This window comes from Borostomias antarcticus (genome assembly GCF_949987555.1).
Source record: "Borostomias antarcticus genome assembly, chromosome: 12".
Lineage (NCBI taxonomy): Eukaryota > Metazoa > Chordata > Actinopteri > Stomiiformes > Stomiidae > Borostomias > Borostomias antarcticus.
In genome coordinates this window covers 17,224,471-17,244,111 of record NC_140245.1, presented here as the reverse complement: position 1 = coordinate 17,244,111, position 19,641 = coordinate 17,224,471, and the positions used below count along the sequence as shown (strand labels likewise).

At 42.9% G+C, this 19,641-nt stretch overlaps 1 protein-coding gene across 1 annotated transcript in view; it reads right to left on the bottom strand.

The window, feature by feature from the left end:
• The window catches only part of slc5a6a (solute carrier family 5 member 6a), a 51,388-nt gene that overhangs the window by 6,654 nt on the left and 25,093 nt on the right, over positions 1-19,641 (bottom strand). The window contains exons 3-14 of the mRNA XM_084447308.1: positions 19,219-19,326; positions 18,487-18,574; positions 7,716-8,166; positions 6,467-6,532; positions 6,151-6,202; positions 5,291-5,358; positions 4,209-4,363; positions 3,960-4,100; positions 3,636-3,765; positions 2,307-2,395; positions 1,012-1,124; positions 761-828 (exon numbers count right to left, since the gene is read on the bottom strand). Coding sequence (XP_084303434.1) covers positions 761-828; positions 1,012-1,124; positions 2,307-2,395; positions 3,636-3,765; positions 3,960-4,100; positions 4,209-4,363; positions 5,291-5,358; positions 6,151-6,202; positions 6,467-6,532; positions 7,716-8,063 — 1,230 coding nt within the window. The 5' untranslated portion in view covers positions 8,064-8,166; positions 18,487-18,574; positions 19,219-19,326. The remainder of the gene's footprint in view (positions 1-760; positions 829-1,011; positions 1,125-2,306; positions 2,396-3,635; positions 3,766-3,959; positions 4,101-4,208; positions 4,364-5,290; positions 5,359-6,150; positions 6,203-6,466; positions 6,533-7,715; positions 8,167-18,486; positions 18,575-19,218; positions 19,327-19,641) is intronic.

Below are 19,641 nucleotides of genomic sequence, written 5' to 3'. Positions count from 1 at the left end.
GCAGTTTTGAACTATGATCTGTTTGAGCCAAACACCACGTCATAATCATCACCTGAGCAAAAAAAAACAAGAGGTGCATTTTGGCTTGGGAATCGTTGGGACGCTGCTCGCTAATCACACATAATTGATAACAGGGTGAAAAGTTCTCGTCTCCTAGCAACTCAGCGCTCGGTTAGAGCTGACCGTTAAGTGGTTTTAAAAACCGTTCAGCGCTCAAAGTGAGCATTCTAAGAGTGAGTGCTCAGCTACTTAACGCACCCTATGTTCAGACCTGGTTATTATGTTCAGACCTTCGTTACTATGTTCAGACCTGGTTATTACTGTATGTTCAGACCTGGTTACTACTGTATGTTCAGACCTGGTTACTATGTTCAGACCTGGTTATTACTGTATGTTCAGACCTGGTTATTACTGTATGTTCAGACCTGGTTACTATGTTCAGACCTGGTTATTACTGTATGTTCAGACCTGGTTATTACTGTATGTTCAGACCTGGTTACTACTGTATGTTCAGACCTGGTTACTATGTTCAGACCTGGTTATTACTTTATGTTCAGACCTGGTTATTACTGTATGTTCAGACCTGGTTATTACTGTATGTTCAGACCTGGTTACTACTGTATGTTCAGACCTGGTTATTACTGTATGTTCAGACCTGGTTATTACTGTATGTTCAGACCTGGTTACTATGTTCAGACCTGGTTATTACTGTATGTTCAGACCTGGTTAGGACGTGTTCAGTACAGAGTTAGTCTCTCACCTGCAGCACGGATCCCATGAGGGAGGCGATGTAGGCCATGGCCAGACAGATCAGGCCATAGGCCACCGCTGACCGACGAACGAACGAACACACACACACACACACACACACACACACACACACACCACTAACTGATCAAGAACCTGTTATTTCTAATGAATCTATACAAAGAGGGGTAATGGTGATCTATACAAATAGAGGTTGAAGTGCTGCCCCTGTGTGGAGCAGAGGGGAACTGCAGCAGCTCTCACCCAGGCCTTTGGACAGCAGTGTGGCCTTGGCCTCCGTCATCGTAGGGAAGTGGGGCTTTATCAGGTCCTCCAGGGTCACCGTCGCCAGAGAGTTGAATGCTGACGAGATGGTGCTGCAGGTAGAGACGTTGTCAGGAGGATACTCAGTTATGTGGTTCTGTCAGGACAGGAGGATACTCAGTTATGTGGTTCTGTCAGGAGGATATTCAGTTATGTGGTTCTGTCAGGAGGATATTCAGTTATGTGGTTCTGTCAGGAGGATACTCAGTTATGTGGTTGTCAGGAGGATATTCAGTTATGTGGTTCTGTCAGGAGGATATTCAGTTATGTGGTTCTGTCAGGAGGATACTCAGTTATGTGGTTCTGTCAGGAGGATATTCAGTTATGTGGTTCTGTCAGGAGGATAGTCAGTTATTTGGTTCTGTCAGGAGGATACTCAGTTATGTGGTTCTGTCAGGAGGATATTCAGTTATGTGGTTCTGTCAGGAGGATACTCAGTTATGTGGTTCTGTCAGGAGGATATTCAGTTATGTGGTTGTCAGGAGGATATTCAGTTATGTGGTTCTGTCAGGAGGATATTCAGTTATGTGGTTCTGTCAGGAGGATACTCAGTTATGTGGTTCTGTCAGGAGGATACTCTGTTATGTGGTTCTGTCAGGAGGATACTCAGTTATGTGGTTCTGTCAGGAGGATATTCAGTTATGTGGTTCTGTCAGGAGGATACTCATTTATGTGGTTCTGTCAGGAGGATACTCAGTTATGTGGTTCTGTCAGGAGGATACTCCGTTACTGTATGTCGTACAGTCTGACAGTTAAGCACATCTTTTACTATCCTACACAGGCTGACAGTTTCACACAGAGAAATGTAAATCAGGATGCATTTAATAGCTGTGTTCTGAGTCTAATGCAGCCTAATAGTTGCCGGTGGTTTCACTCCAGAACACAGAGCGTCCTAGAACACACAGCGCCCTAGAACACACAGCGTCCTAGAACACACAGCGTCCTAGAACACACAGCGTCCTAGAACACACAGCGCCCTAGAACACACAGCGTCCTGGAACACACAGCGTCCTGGAACACACAGCGTCCTGGAACACAGAGCGCCCTGGAACACAGAGCGCCCTGGAACACAGAGCGCCCTGGAACACAGAGCGCCCTGGAACACAGAGTGCCCTAGAACAGAGCGTCCTGGAACAGAGCGCCCTTGAACAGAGCGCCCTGGAACACAGAGTGTCCTAGAACGCCACAGCGGAGGTAGTTCAGCGCTAGCTAGGTTAGCTGCACTGCTAGTTCACCTGAGGGCCCCGCTGAAGAGGCAGGCCACAAACAGCCCTGGGAGGCCTGGCAGGTCCCTCAGCACATCCATCACAAAGTAGAGCACCATCTAGAGGAGAAGAGGAACATGACGCCTGAGCTCAGCTGCAGGGCAGGCGCACGGCCGGCTCACTAACAATGATCTAAGCCAGTTTGGAAATAACAGACAGTAAACAGACAAACAATCAGGAACATCTTCAAGCTTAAACACACCACCTAACCCCAACCCACCAAACCTGCTATGAGACACTGTGGACCTATGGAGTCAGCTCAAACCTGAGGGATATTTGCACAAGCTAGGCATACTAAGGAACCCACCTACTGTTATACACCTGTTCATCTTATTTACAGCAGCAACTGCTGCTGCTATAACTCACCGCCCCAAACATCACTAGGGCTGTGCGTCAGCAGCTCAGGTCAGGACCTGACCCATTCAAACACAAATCAGGTTCTGGAGAGTGGAGAGAATGTCTGTCTGGTGGGGAGCTGTCTGACTAGTAAGTACTTTTTTGCAGATTTATATAGCACTTCTCTCAGAGAGGACCCACAAAATGCTTCACACTGGTTAAAATGCATACAAAGAATCAACAAAAATAAACACAGGAAACAGGACAGTCATGAACATAGTCAAATTAATTCAACAAATGCCTGTCTAAACAGTAGCATTTTTTTTTTTTTTTTTTTAATGTCCACGGAGGTCAAAGCCTCTGAGGAAGAGCATTCCACAATCTAGGTGACTCAAAGGCTCTGCTGCCTCTGGCCTTGAGCCTGGTGAGAGTGAGAGGGACCACCAGCAGAACCTGGTCAGCAGACCTCAGTGACCTGCTGGGAGCATGTGCATGGAGCAGGTCAGACAACAGGTGCCTGACCATGTAGGGCTCTATACGTGATTACAAGAACCTTGAACTGGATTCTAAAATTAATTGGAAGCCAGTGCAAGGAAGCCAGGACAGGAGTAATATGAGAAATTCTACTGGACCTAGTCAATAGCCTGGCGGACGCATTTTGGACCAGCTGAAGGTGGTCCAAGGATGTTTTGCTGAGGCAAGTAAAAAGAGAATTACAATAATCCAGGTGTGACAAAAGCATGGATAATCATTTCTAACATTTCTAAGAGTGAGATACAATAGGTCTGGGTTTTGCAATGTTTCTTAGGTGGAAAAAACACGGCAGGGTCAGGGACTCTGTTCTTGTCGAGGTGCACAGCCTGATCAGGGAGGTGAGGAGGAGGAGGTGTCTGATCAGGGAGGTGAGGAGGAGGAGGTGACTGACCTGATCAGGGAGGTGAGGAGGAGGAGGAGGTGACTGACCTGGTCGTTGGTCTTGACGTAGCCCATGTCTAGGGGACTGTCTTCACCGTAGCGAGCAAACATCACCAGCCCCATCAGACAACCCAGACACAACACGATCTGCTGGCATGGAAACACCACGTAACAAGACCTAGGAGACACACACACACACGGTCAGCAACAAATACATGCCACAAGCTTGAGAACCAGACAGACAGACAGACAGACAGACAGAAGTGAACTTTATTTATCCCTGGGGAAATTCTCTTTGCGTGCACAGCGACATGCAACAGCAGCAGATTTGACTGGACAGACAGGCAGGTGTCCAGGATAAGTCAGACTCACATGATGGCCTCTCTCTCGGTGCGGGCGCTGAGGTAGCGCTGGACTTGGGCCTGGTTGACCCCGTACAGCGCCAGCATCAGAAACACCCCCCCCACCCCCAGCGTCCAGAAGGTGTGTCTCTCCAGTGGGTCCGGGTTCAGGCTGCAGGGTCAAAGGTGAAAGGTGAGGGAGGAGAGTTGTGTGTAGTCTCTACCCCTCGCCGGCCCCCCGCTAGGCAGAAGCCTGGTGTGAATATGAAGGTCCTCTCACTCTAGGCCGGAGATGCGGCTGCCGTTGACAGCCTTCCTCCAGACCTCGGCAATGCCCCCAGCCTGGCTCGTCCCCACCACGATGACGGCCAGCTGCCCAGCGAACATCACCCCCGTCTGGAACACATCCGTCCAGATCACCGCCTTCAGCCCCCCCTGGTGGACATCACAAGAATCAGAAATGTGTATTGCCATGTAGTTTTACAACATACTAGGAATTTGCTTTCGGTCGTGGTGCATGGAGACAACATTGGACAGGGTGCAGGGAGACAGACAGTGAGAGAGGTACAAAATACGAATAAAAAAATACAAACAATATACAAAATGGAGTGCGATCAGTGTGTCTACGCTGTGAATACCTAAAAATACTAAAGAAAAAAAATAAATATATATATATATATATATGTATATGTGTATTTATTTTTTGTCCATCCGTGTGTGTATACATTAACCTTTTTTTAATCATGGGGAACCTATTAAGAACAAAGTCTCATCTACCATGGTGCTTTTCATAGTATTTCAAAATCATAAAACAATACTAAAACATACGTCAATACATTTTTACACATTCCAGCAGATAAACATGCACAGACCTTGACTTCAAATTAATTTATCGCATTTTTGAATTTGCCCAATGAGTCACCATCCATTGAAGATCTCTTGTAACTCATTCCATGCTCTAGGAGCACAACAGCAGCGTTTTGACTCAAGGGACCTCAACTCTGGGGAGAACTTGCTCTTTGGATTTCTACCCAGAAGAGTTGAAGGGTCAATATTGCATGGAGTACTCAGCCCTCTAAAGTCCTACTGATAAACTGAAGGAATAAACACTTAAGCGATATCATGATGGTTTCTTTCTTGTGACATCTTCAAATGGATGCTATTCCCTCAGTTTTCAGAAGGACTTTAGGGCTCTGCTATTGGCATGAATGATTAAGCCCTTTGACTATGCGACAAGAAATGCAAAGTTAATAACAGCAACTTCATGTTCACACACAGAGTCTGGCTTAGGGGCCCCACTGAGCTCTTGGGCCTGGTAGACCCCTTTGGTAATGTGTCTTTGGAGCTAGCAGAGAGACTCACCAGGGTAGTGTACAGAGTGCATACCAGTCCCATGGCCAGCACCGCCCCCCACAGGTCAAAACCAGTCACTGCAGGTGAACATTACACATCACAAATCACCACTGGAAATCTCAAAAACAATGGTGTGAATGGTTCACTCAGAGTATCATGTTGTGCATGCATGGTGAGTCCAGGGGCCGGTTGCACAAAACATCTTAAGTTTTTCCCTTAAGTATGACCCTTAAGGATTAATTTCCCCTTAGTTAAGGGAATTACTTAAGGGTGTTGCACAGAATCCCTTACAAGGTTTCCTTAGCTAAGGAGAAACGTTAAGGATTTTCATACAAGGAAAGAGATTTTACAGCAGTAAAATTGTAGTTTCCATGGTGACCATTGGTTTGCTTGCACGTGGCCGGCTATCTGTCACAACACTACACTGGAACGTCCTGCGACGCTGTGAGGAAAAATATGGACTGTCGATCAAATCTGTAATGAAATATCAGTCGCTCCTCACTCAAGAGTGTCTAGTGGGTTCTCCCTGTCGCGGAACTCTCTTCTTGGGATGCGGTTTCCATAGTTTATGTTCATAAACGCAGCCATGTGACTTAGCTAAGGTTGGGGTAGAGGTCCCTTACGTTTTTTCCCTTATTTTGCTTGCTAAGGTCTTTTGTGCAACACCTTAACGGACTTTAAGGGACTCCTTAAGTATTAGACCGAGATAAGTAGAAAACCTTAAATACTGGAGGGACATCTTGAGGAAACCATAAGGGGAATACTTAAGGGTGTTTGTGCAACAGATTCTATTTTAAGGAAACCTTAAGTCAGAACTTAAGGGAAATATTAACTTAAGGTGTTTTGTGCAACCGGCCCCAGGTGTTTACCTGCATTGAGGGCCAGAGCTGGAGCATACAGCACCACTCCCATGTAGATGACCTGCAGCGAAGACAGGTGAGCTCACACAGGTGTACACGCACAGACACACACAGGTGAGCTCACACAGGTACACACACACACACACACACACACACACACACACACACACACACACACACACAGTGAGCAGCCAGACAGGTTAAAATCCACTGATGTGCAGAAAAGTGCTTGAAGACAACAACTTAACTATAGTGTATGAGACAAGCCCATATGTATATACACACGCACGCAGACACACACGCACGCATACGCACAAACACTAACCATCTGAAAGATAAAGGTCACAGTTCCACAGATTCGGACCGTCTTATTGAAGCGCAGCTCTAGATACTAGAAACCAGAGAGACAAGAGAGAGACAAGACTGTGTTAGACAGACCCTGACCCAGTACCACCTCAGGGTTACGCAGTGTTGGGAGTAACTGATTACGTAGTAATAGATTACTGTAATCAGATTACATTTTCCAGTAACTTGGAATGTAAGGGATTACATTTTAATGTTCAGTAATCAGATTACAGTTACTGACAATATAAATGGGATTACTTTGAGTTATTAAGCGTGTGCCTGTACCCTTTCATGTGGTTGATATGTGCATGCGGTCTCTGCAGTCATGGCTGAACTGACTGTATGTCATCGGGGTCGAGATGCCAAGAGTGTTGCTATAGGATCAGAATTTCTTGTGTCTATTATGATCCCACATCTGATTTTGCTCCTGTGTTCATTAATGCGGGGGCGCAGTTGTCTGCTGGTCTTGCCCACATAACTAAGGCCACAGGGGCACTTGAGGTACACAACATGGGAAGTCCTGCGAGTAATAATGCCACTACTGGCACCAGCAGCTACAGGAGGCTTCGCTAGGTTACCTAATTCAAACGATAAACTCGTAAAAACCACGATTGACAGTTTCTCAAACTGCAATGCAATGCTCAGTTGCTGGGTGTTCTTGGATAATTTCTCACCGGGGGAAGCAGAGTTAGCGATCTTTGGTTCCATGCTTATTTATTTCCATGCGAATTGTTAGGGAGGAACTAATTAGCTACTTTGCAGCCCGGACAACACATTTAAGTGCGATACAGACGTTAATATAATACATCCATGCATACAGAGAAGTTATCGCAACACAAAAGCAACTTTTTAAAGACCTATCAAGACCTTTTTAATACTTTTTAAGGCCTAAACCTTTAAGGCCAATCATTAAGATAATTGAATTCTAGACTTAAGACTTTTTAAGACCCCGCGGGAACCCTGGTTATTACATTGCACTGCCTATATCAAGCACACAATCTCCCATGATAGAATGGGATATGTAGATGAAATAGAATTATTAAATTATAGAATTGACAGACTGCTAGACTACGGATAGTAAATTGCCTGTTTGGGAACCTTTAAATGTTTAGTGCTGATGAGACAAGCGATGACACAAATTCCAATGTACCTGTACCCGCACTGGTTATATATGGCAAATTAAACTTTCTATCCTATTCTACACACAGCTGTCCAGCCTGGCAGCTCACCTGGTAGGCGGAGGTGAGGCGGAGCCTGTAGAACACCGGGATAAACACGTGGGCGGGGATTAGCAGACCCAGGAAGTAGGAGCAGCCCAGGAACCAGTACTGCGTGCCGAAAGTGTAGACCTCCGAGGGCGTGCCCAGGATGGCCACGGCCGACTGGAAGGTGGCGAGCAGCGACAGCGAGACGGGCAGGCAGGTCATGGAGCGGTCGGCCAGGAGGAACTCCTGCGTGGTGCGCTGCCGTCCGCCAGAGAAGGCGTAGAACAGCCCAATGCCCGTGGACGCCACAAGCAGCAGGGCGAAGATCACGTAGTCCACCGTGGAGAAGTGCATCTGGACTACGTCCCCCATGATGCCACTGGGTATGGGGGGACGGGCCTGAGCAGGGAAAGGGGGAGGGGCGTGGAGTCCTGAGGTGGGATCAGGGGAGAGGCCTGGACAGCGGGGCGGGGTGCTGAGGGGGGGGTGGGGGAGAGAGTTAGCCGTTTCACACACAACAGTTTCCCTCACATCTGTTCAAAGCAAATCCCAGCCTTTGACTCTGGATAGATAATGGTAATGAAACAGGCATTATATCTGAAGGCCTACCACTGAGGTAAGCACACTGAAACCTGCAAAAAACACACTGTCCTTAAAGGGGGAATAAAGTGGTTGAACGTGACACATGCCAGTTATCTTTAGGTGACAGGCTGTATTTCAAACCGAAGGGCTCATCCCTACGCCCTACGAAATGTCTTCCCTTTGTAGTGAGCACTGTGAAGGGCATAGGGAGTAGGGTGTCAAAATAGTTTTGGAATGCCCTTCAATGTCATTTTCAGGACTGTCGCATGTGTCAACAGTCTGTCACAAGCTATACTAACCATAACCATTGTTAATGTATGAATTCTATCTTAACGTCATTTTCAGGACTGTCGCATGTGTCAACAGTCTGTCACAAGCTATACTAACCATAACCATTGTTAATGAATGAATCCTATCTTAACTGAAGCTAAACTTTCGGAGTGGGAAAGTGGTGTGTCCTGATCTCAGGCTATTATAAGCCCAAAACAGCAGGGTCATCTGAGAATTTCACGAAATAATTGTGCATCTATTTAAAGCCCCACTATGTTGTTGGTTTCATCTTAAAATATCGTTTTAAAGTCGATCTATTGATGTGCTGGATTATTATAGCGAGAACAGCACCTCTTCCATTCCCACAGAAGGGTCCGGCGGCCTGTATTTGCACTATGTAACTTTTGACCGCGAGCCGTGGTTCTCTCGCTTTTCTGCTCTATGTAAGCACAATCGCTAGTTGTGCTAACATAGAGCATAGGCCTGTTGTGGTTTTCACATGCCATGATCTTTAGAAACGTCTTTCGAAACGAAATAGCTTCCTCACTTGCTCCAGCACTAATGAGCACAGCACGCAATCGTTGCTCCAGCACGCTGTGCGCATGCGTGCTGGAGCAAGTGAGTAAGCTATTTCATGTCTAAAGACGTTTCTAAAGATCATATTACAGAGGCATGTTAAAAACCACAACAGGCCTATGCTCTATGTAAGCACAACTAGCGATTCATCAAGACAGATTGATGAAAACAACCGTTTCGCGGCAGAAAATAGATTTTTAGAAACTGCGTTCTAAGTGCCCCGACCACCGCCATTACATGGATATACTGGCTCGCGCTGGATTTTAAATTTCTTCTACATGCCTCCGAACTACACCAAAGTGATCTCGGTGAGTCAAACATCTTATAATATGTCGTAAATAAGGTCCAGGTTGTCAAAAACGAGCATTGTCCTTTAACAAGTGCTAGCTAGTAACATTCGCTATGCTAGCTAACGTTAATGCAACACGTTAGTATACGATTAGTTATAATTGCCAAAAAGATCGGAATGTTTTCTGTTAGCTATGATCTCCGTCCTTTATAAATAGATGGCTAGCAAGCAGGTGACCTTTGCTAGCTAACGTTAGTTAGACAGTGCTAGCTAGTAGTAGTTAGCTAGCTAGTAGCCCTTCTCAGTCCCGTTGTCGCATTACGCTCGCTCATGCCAGACAACAGTGTTATATAACTTTGCTGCTCCATTCACTTTGCCGTTAAAATAAATCGGTGTCGGCCTAGTTAGGAGAGGCGCTCATATTTACAAGATAAAACATGAAACTTCACTTACCTAAGCAAAAGGGTCTATTTAAACAAATGCTGGGTTTTGAAGCCTCGGCGCTACCATTAAATAACTTATTTAGACGCGTGCTGACACTTGTAAAATGAGCGCCTCTCCTAAATAGGCCGACACCGATTTATTTTGACTGCAAAGTGAATGGAGCATCAAAGGACTGTAGTCTGGCATGAGCGAGCGTAATGCGACAACGGGACTGAGAAGGGCTAGCTAGCGCGGCACATAGTAGCTAACGTTTTACATCTGCTCTAAAGTTAACTCCATAACCTAACATGATAGGATTCACTAGCCTTAATAGCAACTAGTTGGCTTTCTAAAATGACCAACAATTTTTAAAAATGTTTGGATGCTAGCTAGCTATAGTGCAGCACATAGTAGCTAACGTTTTACGTCTGCTATAAAGTTAGCTCCATAACCTAACATGATAGGATTCACTAGTATCAATAGCAACTAGTTGGCTTTCTAAAATGACCAACAATTTTTAAAATGTTTGGATGCTAGCTAACTAATCAGCAAACTAGACTGACGTTACTCTACACTAGTTTGACAGAGTGGTGTGCTGCTTTGCCATTTTGTCATTCACAGGCAATCCTGCAAAGTCTACAACCACCAGCCTCTGTCCCAGGCTCTCTCCATCACCAGACTGCCCCAAGCCTCTCCTCACCAGACTCTGCCTCAGACATTCCAAGTCCTTTGCCCTCTCTTTTGAGGTGTGTGAGACGGTGTTTGTGGGTGACTAAAGTATCCTCTTTATGAGCATGTCAGAGACCATACACTGTATGTCTCACATTCTTTGTCATTCACAGGCAATCCTGCAGTCTACAGCCACCAGCCTCTGTCCCAGGCTCTCTCCATCACCAGACTGCCCCAAGCCTCTCCTCACCAGACTCCTATGCCAAAGTCATATGCCCTCTTTAATGAAATAATGTTAGATAAAAATTGGTGTTTCACCACACCTCAGCACCATAACTTAAATACTGTAGGTGATGATTAGAACAGGGTAGTACACAGAATTACATTTTCATGTTTTTGAAAATGGAGCTACCTGTCGTCCAGGTCACAGAGATGCTATTTTAATGTCACTCTTATCAAACAGTAGATTTAAAGTCGCACTGAAATGAAAAAAGCATTCTGTCCCATTTTGGTTCACATAATTGGTCATAGTGTTCACCTATTCAACGATGTATGCCAATTTAAAAAAAAAAAAAAATCTACTTTTGTTGTAATCTTATACCAAAGTATATAATTTCTTACTTCCTGGAAAACGGTAGGTCACGTGCAGTGACCACAACAGGTACCTTAGATTTTAGGCCAATAATCTCACGACATCCACCCGGCAATCAACGCTATCCTATCGAATCTGTCTAAAGTTCTTAAAACCTGTCCACTTGTCAATGTTCCAATCAAATTCCTCTAAACATAATGTCCCACCCTCATAGCTTGATTGCATCGGAAATACGTCAAACTACGGAAGTTAGATGATCTCAAACATCCGTTTCAGTGCGACTTTAAACTGTGGTGTTCCACAGGGGAGCTGCCTTGGCCCGCTCCTTTATTCCATATTCACAAATGATTTGCCATCTGCTATTAGGGAAACATCCCTGACAATGTACGCAGAGGATTCTACTCTTCATTATGCCGCTCCCACATGTTTTGACTGGGTATTTGAGTTACATGCAGTCTGACTTCAGAAACTTCTTTTGTCAGGTTTGTTATTCATAGTCATTCTAGACAAAAAGCTTGTTCAATAGCATTCAACATAACAGTTGCAAATTAGCTTTTTCAATTAAATTTAAAAGTTAAAGTTAAAATTCAGTTCAAGGAAATTAGGGATGCACCGATGCATCGGCCAATGTTGGCCTTGTTGACTGCCATAGGCAAATAAAATGACATTCACCGATGGTAGTGGCCGATGTTATGTCGCAACAATTACGGCTTTTTTTGTTGCAAAACGTAGCCTACCCAGCTGCAGATTCGGAGAAGATCTGTGACGTAACGCCGCAAACGCACATGTAGTTTTCTTTCAAATTAAAGTGAAATCAAAATCGGCATTTTGGAACCAAACACTTAATTTCTTTGTTTCCCTGGTACAAAAGGGGGAATAAAAATAAAATAAAATAAGCATCGGCCGGATTGTTATTTGAAACATCGGCATCGGCCCAGAATTTTGCAATCAGTGCATCCCTAAAGGAAATGTTGCATTTTGCCTTTATTATTTTCTCAGAATGCACCAGAATGCTTGATTTACAGCATTTTTTCAGTTGTCATACAAAAAATCAGCAGAAGCCAGTCGTCTAGTGTATACAAAACATAGCAGGCGGGTTTCAGGCCTCGGCAGATAGCCAGGCTAGCTCAGTCGGTAGAGCATGAGACTCTTAATCTCAGGGTCGTGGGTGCGAGCCCCACGTTGGGCGCATACCTTTTGTTTTGTACATGCCACAATGATCTAGCCTACTCGTGTTCATGTGGAGGATAATGATAAAACGTAGGCAGTATTTTTTCCAGCTTTTCTTCCTGCCTTTGGCCGTAGCGACTGTGGTGCGCCAATAGTTCATATTTGTATAATATTGCTCCTCTTGTGTAAAATGCGGTGGACGGAACATGGTTATAATTTTTTTGGCATACATCGTTGAATAGGTGAACACTATGACCAATTATGTGAACCAAAATGGGACAGAATGCTTTTTTCATTTCAGTGCGACTTTAAGTAGGTTGCCAAATTAATGTCGCCTCAACGTCCACCATATTTGTTGATAAATTATTGACCGGAGACGTCGCAGTCGCAAAGAGTTGTGGGAGCAAAGGGTGCAAAAGTGACCATCGCTTATGTCAAGCCGTTTTAACATTTATTAACTAGACCTGACTATCCGGAATTTACATTACATATATCAACAACCTTTTTTTGACTAGTCATAATCACATTTTGACTAGTCAGAATTTTTATTCAAGATATCATAACGTCATTCTGACTAGTCAAAACGACAGTTAGAGATATCTATAACTCAGTTGTGACTAGTCAAAACTCTAATTTTAGATATCTGCAACGTCATTTCGCCTAGTAGATTCAAACTACTTTTGCCATTCACGTGTATGGGGTAGGGGTGTGCCGGGAGCCCACTATTTGTATTTGTATCTGTATTTGACAGCTAATTATTTGGATTCGTATTCGGAAGTGGGCGGGGCTTAAACCGGTTTAAACTGAGGGGGAAATGTCATTTCTTTAGCCTAACATTAATTGGCATTGCAATTGCTGTGCTTTCATCACATCAGAATTGCCGTTTATATATATATATATATATATATATATATATATATATTATTATTATCATTAATTATGAAGTATAATTCCTCATCATCATCCTGTAGGCTGTTTTTATTTTGACAAACTATGAAGTGCCAGAACTCCACCACCACCCTTAACTGGGGGACATTCTACATTTAGTTAGAAACTGAAAAACATTTTTCTAAATCAAAATATAAGTCCTCATAGCAACTTTGCTAGAACAGCTATAGTAGCCCTATTTCTCCCATGTCATAATATCTAATATATTATCTGCAACCATGTGACACAGGAAGCGTGGTGTACTAGTAATGGTTTTTACAAACCCAGCAATAAACATGTATTACTATAAATATAATTGAAAAGAAACATTTTACACTCAAACCAATAAACTAAACTCTAAACTAATACATGCCTATGTTGTAGGGTTTGTGTTAGTTTGGACCGGTTGCATTTTAGCTGCGGAACGTGAGGACGCGCTCGGTCAAATTGATTAACTTATTGGGTGGGAAAGTGGTTAAAAAGCCTTTAATCCATATGTAGGCTACAATAAAAACCGAAAGTGTTTTTATTGTAGGCCTATATAGCCCGATGGATTAAAGGCTTTTTAAACACTGTGTGCTTGTTAACCCAGAAATAACTAAGAAAGTTGTCAGGAGTCCGTAATCCAAAGTTTCTGCTTTCTATTTCCTTTTCCAAACAAATAGGAGGGGTCATATCATGTCACTGCTTCAGCACAACCATTAAACACAAATTATATAGATCTATTCAAATTAGGACCATGAGCCACTACAATAAAGCGTAGGCCTAAATGGTTCAAAAAAGCGTGCGCCTCTAGAACGTGCTTGGGCCTATGCGCTAGGGCCTATGGACAAAAAGAACATTACAAATGTTCAATAAACAATATTCAAACAACCCAAATATTCAATTTATAAGCTACATATTCAATCAATCATGCATTTGCACAGCAAATATGACAAAGCGAAATTAAATGTAGCCTAGGCTAATAAGTGGAGGAAAATGACTAGGCCTAATTGTAGGCCTATAGCCTACTCAAGTTTCAACAGTGCTTAAAGTAGGGTATTGTAGTGAAATTATTATTATTATTATTTTTTTAATCTGTTTAAATAGTTTGTTATATCAAATATTGATTATAGCCTATCCTAGGCCTACACTAGACTACTGTGTTGTGCTGATAACTGAACGGCATGGATCAAACATTTGATCAGTTGTGTTTCAGTTGTTAAAATATACTTTCATAATTATTTCATATTTCAAAATCGCCGGACATTGTATAGGCTAGTGAGAGGCTGAGCATGCGTAGCTGAAATAGCTAGCGTTAGCTAGATATACTACACTGAGCTAACAAGCTAGCTACTGGTCCTCCACTGCTCAAACGAACGCTACAGTTCACATAGGCTATTGCAGCAGGTAGGCTACGACAAGAAAACAAAATCCAATAACTGTCTTAATAAACCAGTTAACTAGGGACAAAAGCCCTCGGTGCTGCTTACGTTCGTTGCCTACTATCAGCGCACTCCAAACTTTCTCTCCCTCTCCGCGTTGTCTAGACGTCTAGACAGACAGCAGGTGCGAGATGGCAAGCGCGTGTGCCTGTCTCTCTCTCTCCCTCGTCGTGTCATGTAAACAAGCAGACAGAACGTGCGCATATACAGTATTTGACTGTTCTCCCTCCTCCCGAATATTTTTTACAATATTCGTACGAATTTGCTATTCGGGAAAAAGCTACTATTTGTACTCATCCGAATACCGTATTCGTATTCGGGCACACCCCTAGTATGGGGTACGTCATTACAGATATCTACAATTCAGTTGCGGATATCCACAATGTGAATTGCGGATATCTATAACTGAATTATGACAAGGTGTAATTCCAGTTTCCGATATCTACAATTTAATTCTGACTAGACATAATTCCAATTCAAGATATCTACAACTTAATTCAAGATCTTAAACTTAATTTAAGATATCTTAAAATGACATTGTAGATATCTTGAATTAAAGGGAATTAAAGATATCTTGAACTGGAATTATGACTACTCCGAATTAAATTGTAGATATCTGAAACTGGAATTACACCTAGTCATAATTCAGTTATACAGTAGATATCCGCAATTCGCATTGTGGATATCCGCAACTGTTGTAGATCTGTAATGTACCCCATACACATGAATGGCAAAAGTAGTTTGAATCTACTAGGCGAAATGACGTTGCAGATATCTAAAATTGGAGTTTTGCCTAGTGAAAACATTAAAGATATCCTGAATTAGAGTTTTGACTAGGCAAAATTATGTTGCAGATATCGGCAACGAATATACAGTCTACTTAATAAATGTTAAAACGATTTTCCATAATCGCTTGCTCACTTTGAAAATTACCGTTACGAAGGGCCCTTCGAAGGGAGTACTTTTGCGCCCTTCGGATTGGAAGGAGGTCGCTGTGGAGGTGGGCGTGGACCCGATTATGTTCCCTCTGAAGAGTAGAGCCCAGCATTTGGAATACAGCCATATAACAGAATATGCCCATCAATTTTGTTATTCATTCATGTTTAAGTACTACAACACTGCTTTTAATATGCCCAAATTTCCCCTTCTACGAGTTCACCTTGTTTTGTAGGCGTGTCAAGAGAACTGCCAGTCAATATGATTGACAGTTTGGTAACCATGGCTACTTACTCGTTCGCAGAAGCTTTGCCAGCTGCTCTGTCAAGTACCAAGACTCAGTCAACAACCTTGTTTGTTTCAGCCTGTAATAGAATGGTAGGCAAATTTGCTTCCATTTAATGCAAGTTAGCAATAACGTTATCAGCCCATTACTGGCTAGCATAGCCCTAGCTAGCAAAATAAAATGAGCTAACGTAGACTGTATTCCGAATCCGACATCCCAACATTCAGGACAGTTGACAGTTTCATAAATTGAATTTGCTAGCTAGCTATTAGTTTCCAATGAGTTTGGAGTTGATTAGTATCCAGAGAACACATTCAGAGAATCTATTCATTGTTTATAGCAGCCGGTTAGATATCCCTATTTCAGGTTCTGTTGCATCTCCTCCTCTCCTCTCTGGTCATTTACTTATTTAGATTGCATGTCAACACAATTGCAACACACAAGCAGATAACCTAACTACACCATTGTTCATAATATCTCAAATGGTTGACAGTATCTTAGTCACACTGAATGAAACTGTGAAACTGCAAACTGCATCAACTCCAACGTAGACTATATTCCGAGTCCGACATCACAACATTCATTTCATTTTTCGTTATGGACTGATTCTGAATCACTTATTGTTGTGCAACGATAGGCCTACTCGAGAGAGAGACATGCGCGTTATTCAAGCCAGGCTTTCTTTGATTGTGCGCTGAAAAGTAGGGCTGTAACGATTATTAATTTTGCTTAACGATTAATTGTCAGAAAAATAATTACGATTATTACAATAATTTTCAAGGTTGTTGACCGGGGGGGGGGGGGGGGGGGGCTCGCATCATACCACTAGGGCCCCTTGCGGATCTGGCACCCTAGGCGGCCGCCTACTTCGCCTATGCCACGGGCCGGCCCTGGCACTGATGCTCATGTCAGCGTGATTTGAGTGAGAGTGTGTGTTTGTGGGGGAGAGAGAGAGAGAGAGACAGACAGAGAGGGAGGTAGGGGAGTGAGGGTGGGTTCCAAGTTCTGACTTATTTTTACCAGATAATGTAGGCCTAATAACACAAGTACTCAGCCTATGAAGTAAACCTGTGGTTTAAAACCACGCCTCTTTAATATCATGAATGTTAACAACATTTACATAGAAGATATATCCTTCTCAATAAAAATAAAAAAGCATTGAAAAACTAAGATGAAATTAGATTTGGAGTATACAAATAGCACATGAAGTGGACAATGCATCAGTGCGTCTTTACTTCTTTAATACAGTGTCTCTTGTCATTAGTTGCTATGAACGTATAGGACAAGTGCCAACAAGCTGAAGAATTCCATTGAACTAGGGTTGCTACCATATTAACTCTGCAACAGATTTTTATTTTATTTAAAAATGTAAAAAAAAAAAAAAAATATATATATTATTTGTTTTACATTTTTTTCATAACCGCGGTTAAAAAAAACAATCGCGGTCAGAAAAAATAATCGCGGTTTGACAATTATGTAATCGTTACAGCCCTACTGAAAAGATGAAATAATAAAAGTATAAATGGAGCAATACGAAGTATGAGATGGTGGGGAAGGAATTGTTAAATTAATGGCAAAACGAGCAAAGAGTGTCCTCACACGAACGATAAATGATAAAGTAGGCTAGTCGCAAACAGCAGGTTGATGTTTGCAATCATTATCTGACTGATTTTATAGAGAGCTATTCTACTATCTGAATTGAATGGCATATACTTGGAGACAAACTTTATTGATTCTGGTGATCATAGTTGATTTTCAATCATAATCCGAATTATGAACATTTTTCTTAAATTCCATTGACTTTGACTGGAGGAATGGAGCAATTTCGAAAATTTGAAAGAAGGCGAAATACTGTTTGAAATTCTCAGTTGGTAGATTATTAATGTAAAAACACTCAAGTTTTTGTTTTGATAACTTGACGAAATGGCTTCATAGTAATTATTAGAAAATCCGGTCTATGGGAGTTTACATTGAAACGCCTCTCCGATAGGAACAAATCCACTAGGGGCGCATGTTTTCACTTTCCCTCCCTATGTGTGTGAGATGTAGGCTAATGTCTCGTTCGTTGTAAAGAGGCACACCAAAATGTCTGTAGGGCCTACACTTCGGAAATTGAAGAGCACAAGATGTAGGCTGAGTTTTTTCCCCCCAACGCAGATATAGCGGATATTGGTCTACCAACTTCATTATTCTGGGTTATATTGAGTAACTAAATAACAGGCTTCAATTCAAGCGCACAGCTGATCTTGTGCGTTGCCTATAATAGAGAATCATAGAGAATAATAATATAATAATAATAATAATAGAATAGTTTGAGGGGGATATATGTGGAGACTTCTAGTACACTACTAAATATTATCACAGAATTATGGATTTAGCAAGCTACTGAATATAGACATGCTTTAGAATAGCAGTTATCAAATCAAGTTACAAAGCAAGTGCTAACTCGGCTACCAATAGCTAGCTAAATAGCTAACGACATCAATAAGGTTAACCTAGCCAATTCAATTCAACATTATCTGTGTCATAAGATCACAATTAGCTTATAAAATGGTTACTGAAACAGTCAACGTTTGAAATTATAGTTGCTAACTTATCTACAATCTATCATTGGTGAGATGTGGAAATCAGTCACAAGAATGTGAACTTACCGATGGATGAAGAGGTTACGGCGCAAAATTCCAATATCACTTTTTTGTAGCGGGCGGGCATGGGGGCGGGTTCTTGAGACAGTTTGAGCTGTCAAGGGAGTGGAAAATGGCAGTTTAAAATTATATAATCTCGTTCTCTAAAACTAAAAAACACAAATTTAACACTTCCAGTGTTCACACAATGCCTCCAAGTACAAATAACATGCAAACCCCCAGAAAATCAGATTGTGACTGGAGCACCTCAACATGAGCCAGCCAGGTCAGAATGACAACAAATACAGGCAGATGGAATAAGAAATGGAGAGTTAAGCAAAGCCCCCCCCGACACACACATATCATTAACCTCTCCCTCCCCAGCTGGGCGAGATGCCAGTGACTTTACAACCAGCTTCTGAGAGATTTACACCAACTGGCACTGAGACTTCAGAAGGAGTCTCAATCTAGAACTGCTCCCCTCCTCCTCCATCTACACTGACAGAACAGCCTTGTCCAGGTGCAGCCAACCCCTACCTCAGCTACGGCTAGGACCCTTAGATGCATGTCAGGAGGAGACACCACCACAGTTTTGAGACGCTAAGATGTGGGTCAGGAGGAAATACCACCACAGTATTCGAATAGCAAAAACATACCCTGAACAGAGCTGCAGCATGTCAGGCACATAACCTCTGTGTGATGTCGCACACGCACGCACGAACACACAGCTAGGATGGATAAGCGTTTCTTAGGTCTTACCTTCTCAGTGGAAGTTGGCTGTTGTCCCTCTCACACACGCACGCTTAATAGTGAAGTTGACGCGTCTCTCTCACAAGGACCAATCACCGGCAACCGCAGCAGGAACAGCTGTAAATACCGCACACGCACACACACACTTTTCACAACTCTGTTGCGAAAACAGTCTTCTCTAATTTCAAGTCTTTGTTTTCCAAAAGTATAAAGAACACATTAAGATAACAGAATATAAGACTTGGTTCCATCTGTCCTGGTTCTATGTACACTATCACTTACAGGATTATCAACCGTCAAAACACACTCATCCTACTTCCACTCTCTCTCTCCCACAAACCCCTGATTCAACTAACAAATATCTCTCTTTCATCACCCCCCCAGCCTAGCTGCCCCGCCCCTTCACCACCCCCCAGCCTAGCTGCCCCGCCC